The sequence below is a fragment of the Sinohyriopsis cumingii genome, chromosome 19 (genome assembly GCF_028554795.1).
Source record: "Sinohyriopsis cumingii isolate HCF-2022 chromosome 19, ASM2855479v2, whole genome shotgun sequence".
Classification (NCBI taxonomy): domain Eukaryota; kingdom Metazoa; phylum Mollusca; class Bivalvia; order Unionida; family Unionidae; genus Sinohyriopsis; species Sinohyriopsis cumingii.
The window spans coordinates 62343177-62354990 of record NC_142979.1 but is presented as its reverse complement, the minus strand read 5'-3'; the positions used below and the strand labels follow the sequence as shown (position 1 = coordinate 62354990).

General features: G+C 34.7%; 1 protein-coding gene across 2 annotated transcripts in view; it reads right to left on the bottom strand.

Moving 5' to 3' along the window:
• Positions 1-927: 927 nt before the first annotated feature.
• The window catches only part of LOC149775817 (uncharacterized), a 30613-nt gene continuing 19726 nt past the window's right edge, over positions 928-11814 (bottom strand). For both annotated transcript variants that reach the window (XM_089943436.1, XM_089943437.1), the window contains exons 3-6: positions 10772-10942; positions 8333-8592; positions 6834-7693; positions 928-6170 (exon numbers count right to left, since the gene is read on the bottom strand). In XM_089943436.1, the coding sequence (XP_089799562.1) occupies positions 5252-6170; positions 6834-7693; positions 8333-8592; positions 10772-10925 (2193 nt within the window). In that variant the 5' untranslated portion in view covers positions 10926-10942 and the 3' untranslated portion in view covers positions 928-5251. The remainder of the gene's footprint in view (positions 6171-6833; positions 7694-8332; positions 8593-10771; positions 10943-11814) is intronic.

The following is an 11814-nucleotide window of genomic DNA, read 5'->3' as shown; positions in this document are numbered from 1 at the left end:
GGATTAGAGGGTTGAAATGTAATATCACAAGATGATCAACTGATCTTTGTTGGATTATTATGCAGGAGACTTGAAGAAATGAGAATAATATAGTCACGCTTGGTAGTTCAAAGTTGTCTGCCTTAAAAAACATGTTGACTATTTGGTTAGAAATGTACCGTACAAATAGAACCACACATGTTCGGACTGTCGGTTAGCATTATTGTTGTGACGTGGTTGTCTGTTCATGACATAAAATACGTTCATCATGTTAAGTTAATTATTTATATTTTGCTTGCTTATGTAGCTTTTTCGGATCACTGAACCTAAGCGCATATACATGGACTCTATTTACTCTTATATGTGTTGAAGGATATCTCTTAGCTACCCGGTTAAATAACCATATTCCTCGAGCGGCAAACTATCACTCAACTCTTGCGCTATATAGACAAAATGTGTAAGAGACTTGTGCATGATTTATAAATATGTACCGATATATAAATCAAGTTGTCTTTGGTTCTGCTTCTTGTCATGGTCATAAAAGTCGCTTGCATAAAACATTTTTATATGTATACTTTGATCATGACATCTTTGAGTTATTCTCATTTTGTTTCTAGTCTAACAGCAAAGAGTTTTGATGCTTCTTAAATAAGTAAATTGTTGTAAGTAATGACAATAGGAACGTGCTAAAAGGAACTGTTTATAATAATAATAATAATAATAATAATAATAATCTTTGGAATTACTTTTGTTTTTCTTGCAGTTGATTTATTGATAATGCATTTTGCATATATCTATAAAATACATAATACATATTTTAGTTAGCGACACATTCGTCGCAGCTAGGCAATGAAAAGGGAATGATAAGACAAAATGTGTATTGCGTGAATTGCTAAGGAGATTCGTGGAATTAATTAAATATTTCATTTAATGATATGAACAATGATCAACGACATTGTGCCATTTTATTTTCCAAAGAAGACGTGTAGCCTCTGATTTACTTCTAGATGGATCTGTTTCATTCGACATTTATTCTTTTTCTAGGCTATCATAAAGATTCAATAGAAAAAAAACTCAAAACTGATATGAGATTTAAAATATACTAACTGAAGCATTGTTTCCATTGCAGTTGATAACATTTTAACATATGTCAGGAGTATACAATATTGTGATTTGTATACTATATCCCTATGAAACCATATGTTATATATCAGGGTTCATATACATTATAAGCAAGTAAACCCCTTATGCCACATGTTTGTGTATAAACATCTTTGAGTCAGTTTTTATTGAATACTAGTTAGGAATTAGTTCTTCGAAATGTCAGGGTATCAAACACAATAAGAAATGTATGAGAAATCATTCAGGACTGTTGACACTAAAAACCAGACTGGACGAAAGGAACGCAAAGTTCTGGCATACAGTTCCCGACCGTCCTACCACAACGCAACTGATGAAACAGAGTTTAAAGTACTATATCTATCAATTAAAATTGTAAGCCAGTTGAATCCACTTTAAAGACATAAAAGGGTTATAAATGGTAGAAAATTGAGAAAGAACAATAATTACTGAATATGCCCACATTAATTTAGGCTATGTCTTATATATTTATAACACATTTGTATGCAAACCAAGGTAGTTAATAGAGCTTGCAAAATCACGAGAGTATAGTGATTTCCTAACATCAACATTTTCGATTGAGAACAATCCATTAAAACCTGTTAGAATAGGCTCAATCATCTCATGTACAGCAAACAGTTGTAAATCAAAAGGGCAAAATGAATCTTGCATGTTAGGAGAACTCCAAGATTTGTTAAAGACGATACGTGCAAACATTTAGAGACTTGTATCTTCTACAGAAACGTGTGATACATTGCATCCAGCTGCACGTTATAGAACGGTAGTAGCTCTGGCAAAATCACAGGAGCTGTCAATGTGCAATTTGAACATTTGAACATCTTTACAACATCGACATCTGTACCTATCTTTACAAGAAACTTTTAGGAACGGCGACAAAAATTACAGTCACAAGACTATCGTATATTGCGTTCAGTTTAAGTGAAAAAGAAAAACAATGTAATCAAAACTGCGAGAGTTCTGTGAGTGATTAATATTCGCGTCTCCAATTGATGACAATAAGATGCATTTCAAGTTACACTGCTATCAATTAAACCTGTGACACTAGTTGCTTTCACAATACTTTTTGTCGGATTGACGAACGGATCGACAGAAATAAATCGTATATACCCCTGCCTATTAATGATTGCTGTTGTTGTTGTTGTGGGGTTTAACGCCATTTTTCAGTTCATGATATACTATATATGGCGGCTGATATTAATGGTGGAGGAAGAACCAGGGAAAACCCCGGAAAGAACCACCGACCCAATTACCCTCATTGGCTGAATCCGAGACTCGAACCGGCGCAGACAGAGGTGAGTTGGCAGTGATCCGTAACGGAGAGCGCTTTAGACCATTATTAATGAAAGGGTATGACAGCTGAACATCCATTGCACAATATAATAGCAATCCATCAAAAGCAGTGAGTCTAATTACATTCACGAGATTGTTTGTCAGACGGACTAACAGAAGGACAATGAAGATCGTATATAATCCTTCATTTTGAATATGAAGTATATACATATAAAAATACATTTATTGTTTTTATGAAACCATGATAAATAATACTGCAAACTGTGATACATTATTTGGTCTCAAGTTTGCATATACACGTTAAAAACAACGAGCAAGCTGGTTCAGAAAAAATGTTAGTTCTTCAAACTTTTAGCACGGTATTTATTTCCTTAAGAAACATTTCATTCACACGTGACACAAACATTAAAAATGTTTCAATTAATTGCATATCACAATGTTGGCTTATATTATGTATATTTAATTTGCATTGTTTGTTGGTTTTTTTTTTCGTGATTATGCGTTATGCATAATTGTATTTTGGACTTCACTTTGTCCAAAATCAAGTTCATTGTGTACCTGACCAGTAACGTCTTTTATTTTGTGAACAAATAATACATAGTATTTTTTATGAGTGAGGGTTAAAATGTTAAGATCATTATCAACAAAAGTAAACATGTTAATTGGGATCTGGGTCTAGGACATTGGAATTCCCCCAATAAGAAACCTAGTCCACATTCTCTATTATAATTTTTGTACCAGATTTTATCTCTTTGACAATGAACATAATGCTGTTTCTACTTTGTGTCTTATTTGTTTTACACAGTGTTGCTTACTTGAGAAGTTACTCGTTCTTTCATTTAACATCTAAGGCAGAAAACGGTCTTATTGTTGTGATTAGTATTTAATTTGGGTGGAATCATTTATCCAATTCTCATTTATAGGAAACATAAAGTACTCGTCTACAATATTCTTGGACTGGAACATTAATTTGGAATTATAGAGATTTCAGAAGAAAAAACACGTTTTGATTATAGTATTGCGATACAGCAAACGACTGATAGCACATCACATTTCAGGCCATTAGCACATTACCACGTTCGAGACTAGAGGCACATCAACACGCCTAATATTGGATATTATCTGGAATACTACTGGAATTCAGCTGGAACATTATACACTTGGACATGTGATTAAACGTTTATAACTATTTGGGATTTAATTCGCAAAATTGTAATTCTTTTAAACTTTCACTTTGTATTCAAGCGAAATAAATTATTTGTTGAACTTTATCAAACGTGTTGGTTTTCGTTCCTGTGTGTTACAAAGTTTAAGATCATAGAGTCGTGATAGATAGACAAATGTCGACATTAAAGAATGTTTTCTTTCTCTCTATTGATCCTGCTATTGAACTGAAATATACTTGTCTTAAACTACATAGAATGGCATTTATTATATTAATTTTGTACAATGGTGTTGTCCAGACCTTAACTATAACGACACCATTTATTAGACCGCCTGTTTTAATTTACCCACCCATGACAACTATACTTTATGTTGTGTACCCCTGGACTGTCCTCGCATAAATCTTCTGTCCATCCGTCTTTTAGTCTGTAACAACTAACTTAAGGTTCGCGTTCAGGTCAGTTTAAGGTAATGTAATGTTGCGAATGTATTCTATGAACGCACAAAGTCTTCTCAAAAGTTCATCTTGTTATCGTATTTCTAATATATACTATATACACATATACACTGAAACATGGAACGGAACTGTTGATGCAGTTTTTAAATATGTTGCAAACAATGCATCGTGAAAAAATGTACAAAAGAACACTTTCCATCATTGTTCTCATTATTACAATAAAACTTTCTGTGTATTGGTGCAAGCAAATTTTTCAATTCTGTTGCATTTAGAAATCAGTAAGCGACCGGCATGTTCTTTCCGTACTACTTTTCTGAGTTCCTGATACAATATATGTTGTCTAGTAATAATGTTACCCCCAAAAGAACATAACTTTAAAGTACGACAAGAAAATAACTGACGGAAATAAACTGCATTTGTTCTAGAAAAAAGCGATTGAAAAGCTCAATTATCTGGGCCAACTCAAATAATTATGTAGCCGTTTGTGCTTTCTATGACTATGCCACTCCTAAACGTTATGCCTTTTAATATATTCTTCAAATTTACCAAGAGTTCATAGTGTAATAGCCTTGATTTTGCTAATGATTATCGTGACAGTTTACATTATAACATTTTGTATTTTTTTAAATCATTAAATATTTGATAGTAAAATGACACACGTAGAGTGTACTATTTCGATTTCGGCAGTAATGTTACATAGAATTACTATTAACGGATACGTTGTCTCATCTCATTCTCAATATATCATGAAGTCAATGATAAACAGCAGCAATTCATGCATTATCTTTTTTTCTGGAATGGGCTTGACTCTAGATAATTTGTTTTCAAATGTTTAAAGGCTTCTGAACGATTATTTTGCACCGTGATTTTGTGGAACAGAATTACAGTGTATAGCACGTATTTCTGGAGTGTCATAGGGAATACATATGACTGTCCGGCCAGATAAATCAGCCCATTGCAGAGCGATCATTTATTTCTCCTACATTTTTTTCAACTATTAAAAATAGAATTTTTATTCAGCTGGATGGATAAATCTTTAGCCCGTATTATTGAAGAGCTAGAGGTGTACCTTCTTTGTAATTACTATAAACAATCTTTAAACATTTGTTTGTATAAAAAAATTAATAATTATTGCTTAGCTTGTAAACTGGATATAAATATGATATATTCCCGTAATAAACAGCTTTCACTGCTTCACAAAGTTTTGTCACTCTCACAAATCTATATTTTTGGTAAGGTCAATCTGACTCCAAACTTCTCCTCAATTTTATTCAGTCCTTCTCGAAGGCAAGTGGTCAGAATTGGAGAGCCAATCTGTCTTATTAAGTCCTTGAAAATTAAATAAGGTTGGTCTTCTGATTGTCTTAGCTTAAATTCTCCCATTAGCACAGCTATATATTGAACTTCCCCATCCGGTGTTTTAGTATACAACACGGCTCCACTATCACCTTCTCTGGCAAATGCTCTGTGGTGTGCAGGTTCATTCTGTTCAACCGGGAGACCAACTAGAAAATGGTGGTCGCTTAACCCAACTTTTCTGTAATCTTGCGAGATGATGCACCCTTTAGTTTCGCCAGTTTCTGAACCCCTTTTGTATACATGTTTTCCTTCTTTCAGATTCCTGATTCCATCCATATCTAATATCATGCCCTCGCACGTTTCATTCTTTTCTTGGAAGAAAACATTACAGCGATTTTGTACATTTCTATCGATCCGAATAGCGGCAATATCAACCAATCTGTCTTCAGTCGTCAACGAGTGCCTTGTTTTCCCAAGACGAACTGGTCGCGCGTCATTGGTTATTACTTCGTCTGAACCTAAAACAATATGACTGCTTGTGACGAAATGAAGGCCCGTGCTCTCATCCCCATCTTCGTACATGAATAGGCCGATTGTGCCACGATTTCCAGATTTACTGAGAAACGAATCACCCATGGCTATTTTTGAATTATTTCCATGTGTATGTCTTCCCGAAAAGGATTTGTGTGAAACAACTTCAACAACAAATTCACCTGGATAATCTGCCAAATACTTTCCTATCTGCTTTCTAACCTCCTTCTCCCTGTCTGTAGACTCTGGCATTTTCAAGCATACACAAAGTTTGCCGAACACATGAGTGAAAGATTCAACTTCCTTAATCCTGTAAAGAAAACAGCGTATGTTACAGAAGATATGCATTCTCCCTGTGATACCATTTCAAGATAACAAGTAAACTTTCAATGCCGTTAGGTGATTTTGTTTTCTGTTCAAGGGAACGTTACGTTTATACCTAGTCACCCGATTGGTAGAATTGACATTGAAGTTTGTATTTTGTTCTCAAATATAAGTATCCGTCTTGAACAATTTTACCTTAAAAGTATGTTTCGTATTTAACATTTTTGTTTACAGAACTACAAAATCGTATTAACTATACTTGAACTGTTTCTACAATCTAGGTTTTACTGTGTTTTGAAACATGTTAATTTGTCGACAGGATCTGTTTTTCCGTCTTTCCCAAAAATAAAAGGAAAAAATTGAAAATTTCGACGCTTAATCTGTCACTGTTTCTGTCCAGAAAATGTACCTCTCTAGCAACAATTATCAGAATGGTATTGTATGAATTTTATGATAAGACATGATCAGGTCTTCCTTACGGACATCACTAAAACACACATCTGCATAAGAGCATAATATAGGATGATAAGCAAGAGGTACATGAGACTGATGCTGACTGATTTATTTCTTCCTTTGAGTTCAATATAACCCATCATACATTGTATGCTTTGAAAAACAAACGTATATTTTGTTTACAAAAGAATCATACCTTTCTAGTTGTTTTCCCCATTTCTCTAATTTAGGAATATCATCTTCGTATTTCTCCCCACTGATAGTTTCTTCCATAAGCATCATAACCTCCTTTCTGAGCTGTGTCAGAGATTCTAACTTAATTCGGATGTTCTTTACAGAGACCCCTACTTCAAGGAAGTGTCCCATTAAAACCTTTGTCACGTCCTTGCCAATTGTCTTAGCATCATCGGATGTGTATTGTTTTAGTACGTCCCATTTTGTCAACTCATTATTCGGATTTTGTATGACCTTTTGAAATTTCGTGACCAATGTCACTGTAGAGAGATGGTTCTCTAAAAGCTCTATCCATATTTTCTCGTAGTTCTCTTTCTGCAAGTAGTCAAATACTTTTGCATCTTGCATTTCATATGTTCTTGCTATTTCTCGGGTTAGCAATGTTTTCAAGAAACAAATGATTGCTGTTGCTAGTTTCTCCTCGACAGACCGGCCATTTGAAGTCAAGAGTATGTCTAATACTGTCACAGGATTGTCGAAAAAACCTTTAATTTCTTTATAAAACCGCCCTCCTGTACCTTTTGCACCAAATGTAGGTCCATGAGTGCGAGTTCTTTTCTTGGTAATTTCTAACAAGAACATATTGAGCGACTTGAAAACAGAGACAAACTTATGCTCCATATGGTTGCTAATGACATTAGAAATATCATGTTTACTTTGATAAACAACGTTCATGTTCTCTTTTTTTAGCCTGAGTAATGTCTCCAAGCTTGCCAAATTATTGACAACCAGGTCGTTGTTGAATTCGTATTCTTCATCTACAAAGACTATCATATTCTGAACCCCGAAGCGGTCTCTCACTTTCAGCAAAGTATCCCTTCCCTAGAACAAAAATAACAACTTTTGTTATCAAGCAATAATACATGGCATGCAGCTGTTGCTGATTATTATGGTTTAGGAGACAATATACATCTTTCAGAGAGAAACAAAGCTGGCAGTGGGGCCCTTTAGTCAATAAATAATGCAATATAATTTCATGCTTAAAGTACCAAAAAATCATTAGATTATTTAAAAAACTCAATTTTTCCAGACTTTGCTTTAGTAAGTTTGCAAATATCTAATATCTAATTATTCTATATATGTTGCAGAAAACACTTAAATGTAAGACAACACTTTTAAAATCCTTTTGATAAAATGGAACATATTTTAAAACGCTTTATAAGCTGTTTGAATGTGCCTACTATAATTGATTATTTATAATGAATCTTTGATAACGAAGAAAACATTAACAGCTTAAAGAAATTGCTGTCCTCAAGACATTTTGACATATCTAGGTTTCATTTTTATCAAAAAGCACTAACTTCAGTCACAGAGAAATAGGTATTGATTACTTTTTCGAACAGTCGCAAACGTTTCTTCTTTTCACGAAGAGGAATTTATTTGGAATTTTGTTCTGTGAAAGTCATCTTGTATTAAGATAGCAAGAAAGTAAAGAGGATTCCTTAAAAGGTAAAGTAATACCTTCTTTGTATCCATCATTCTCAGTGTACAAATTGCAACGCCCAACTTAAGGTTCTTCTCGTCAACGGAATTCATTTCTTCTAATGGGTGGGTGCCATGTTTAGTGACTTTAGATTTCTTGATCAGGTCCACTTTTGGGATTTTTAAATGTGTCAACCCGAATAGGAACAGCACCGTGCTGACATTTGTCAATGGATGCACGGCGTCTTTAAGTGACTTCAGCATATCTACTGTAAGCTGTAGACTCTCTGGCAACTGTTCTACAAGCCAAGGAAATATGAATTACATATAACGCAGAATGAACTTCGTGAATTGTTTATTTACAATTAGAATACTGGAAGACATTGTGATAAACAGCTTGTCAGTATATATATATATATATATATATATATATATATATATATATACCGATCTCAATGTGCTCAAAAGCGATTATGTTTCATTCCCTTGTAAAGTCTTGTATAGTTCGCGCTCCTGAGGCAAACGTGTCCACGGTGCAAAATACAATACCTCACACACATAGCAGAAAGACCAGTTTAACCCGACTGGTATGACTCGAGTCAGGAGACAACGGATCATGCATTGCTGTCTTGAATACGTCAGAATACATCGCTGAGATGAGCATGGAAATTTCAGAGAAGAGATTTTATAACAAAGTTAGTCAGAATTGAAACCTTAAGCAGGACAAACATCTTCTTGGATACTCAATTTAACTTTCTCGAAGAGCACATATAATCTGACCTGCATTTTAAATTAAAATGACCCTCGGCAGCAAATACTACCGACCAAATACCATCCTCAGCACCTACAAAAAAACAACGATCATTGCGGCATGTCCTTGCGAAAAAAAACGCATACGCTCTAATACAACAAGCTTTGAATAGAGACTCGCATAAAGATGGTATACTGAAAGAACTACATTCAGGAGACTACTAACAAAACTATACTCTTATGGAGCTCTCTTTAAAAAAAATATTCAAGAAAATCAACGTCACTTTTGTGATTACTTCCACCTCGATACACAAAACTTTACAACAGATTATTTACATGCACCAAATAGAATGCTCCGAATATCTGAATGGCATATTTTAAGAAGTTTCCGTTGATGCATAGCGTAGACCTAAAACTCTGCAGGATCTTCTGGTACGCGTCTGGAAATTTTCTAGAAGATGAGAGATTCAGGTACATGCTGCTGCAAAGACAAGTCTTGCCTACGACGTACACGAGACCAACTCTCTCAGAAGTTTGAAGACGGGTTTTAGCTTAGCCATCAACCAGAAATTAGAATGTACAACCAAAAATGTAATTTATCTGGCAACAAGCAAGATGGGTGTCACTCAAAATGTTGGCAAAAACACCGTTGATTTCAGAAAAAGAATCAATAAGCACAGGACCAATATTACAACGAAACTCGCCTACCGCTACAAGTCAATTCGGCAGGCATTCAGTCGAGTCCCTTGATATGCTAACTTCAATATCTAACGTGGATTGGCCCGGACCCACACGTAAGAAATGATGCTAGATGCAGTAACTGACAACACATGGGAAGTTCGATCCAGATGGAAACGCTTATCAATTCCAATCCGTTCTTAAAACGATTACAGCCAGGAGTCAGTTGTTTAGACGTAAGCCAGTGTTGAGATACAATTTACCGAAGTAAATCTTCCGTAGCCTTTTTTATGCATCATTATTGCTAGTAGTAGTAGAGGTAGTAGCATACGTGGTAGTAGTAGTATAACTGTTGGCCATAATACCGATATACCATTCTCCTTAAGTAATTCATTTAGAAGGTCAATACATAGCTTTACCGGAATTTAACCTATCTTATAACTTGTATAGAATGGTGTTGATTTTTGTCCTCATCCGACTTTTGACCCTAGTCTCATATTTGGTCAGAACATAATACATCACCATGAGATAAGCACAATAAATCATGCATGCCTATTATTATAACACTTTGTCGGGCAGCACTATACAGAATTGTAGTTCACTCGCTTTAAGACAGTCTTTTTCGATCTTTCTTCGTTTTTTTTTTTTTTGGCTTGTAGATCTTCTCCTTGATATTCAAAGATAGAAGAGCCAAGAATTCCCCTTAGCATTTTTGGTCTGTGTTTGTTTTATGAATGTAAATGTTTATACCCTTAATAAAGAGCTGGATTAGTAGGGAACGTTGGGGAAATGTTTTTTATTTGCATCGTTATAAAATTTTTCTCTCTCTCCCTCTCTTACTCTCTCCTTCTCTGTCTCTGTCTCTTTCTCTCTCTCTCTCTCTCTCTCTCTCTCTCTCTCTCTCTCTCTCTCTATATATATATATATATATATGGAGAGAGAGAGAGAGAGTGAAAGAGATATATAGATAGATATATAGATAGCGAAATGACTTATTCCCTTTACGCGGTCTTTAACTTCGGTACATGTGGGTATTATTATTATTATTACCATAAAGTCCCAGGAATCTAGGAAACAGCTCCAGTAACTCGGTTTGAAAGTGATCGATTCTTGGGTATGATTCGAGTCGAACTTCTACTGTAGTGTAAAATATGTCATCCTTAAGTCCCATTCTGACATACTGGTGTTGCTGTCGCCGAGCCATAGATTTCCTCCAGTGCCCTGAAAATAATGAAGACGGACGCTTTTAAATACTAAATAGTCCAATTTAGAGCATGTCACTAACAAATGTCTCTCCATGCGTGAGTGTGTAAAGGAATGATTGATGGGCCAATATTTTCCAAGCAGAAAACGTGGAATGTTTCACAGATTTCATAATTCTTTTTTCTTTATTTAATACTCCGTGTCGCTCAGAGTACACAACCATTTTATGTCAGGTAAATATCTACTTTGCTCTTGTCATTTTCTTGTTTTAATGTGGTTATGTCAGCAGATTAATTACATGTTTAAAATTGCAGTAGTCAATGTTCAATTAAATTCTTGTTCTTAGACCAATGGTAGAAAGCTTCCTATTATGTGTTAAGTCAGTCTGGGTCAATCGGGTATGTCTTTTACTTACGTGCATCTGACTATATTTCTACAACCAGTGCTAAATAGTTGTGGATCAAGCCTTTGCTACATTTTGTGTGGTTTTTTTGTTGATTTGACTTGAATTTAGTTCTGATAATGTCTAGAGTTTATGTTTATGTTATGACCATTTTCCTCTTTGTATAATAATTTTTAAAAATATTTTCTTCTTGTTTTTACTAAAAAGTACACTATTGAAGACAAAGATAGGTGGAATGTTCAAATGAAGCAAGTACGGAAAGCAACAGAATCCGTGCGTGCCAAATATCATTTGCCTTTTTAAACAATGATAATATCAACAACGTTTTGCATTATCTACACCCGACCTTCAATCAATCGGAATTTGATTACTTTATCTCATTTGGGGCCAACACTCCAACTTTTGACATTTTTATCAAGCCCGTCATATTATTTAATCCCGTCTGATTAGTATGATGTTCAATATCAGTTTCACTTCTAACCACTTG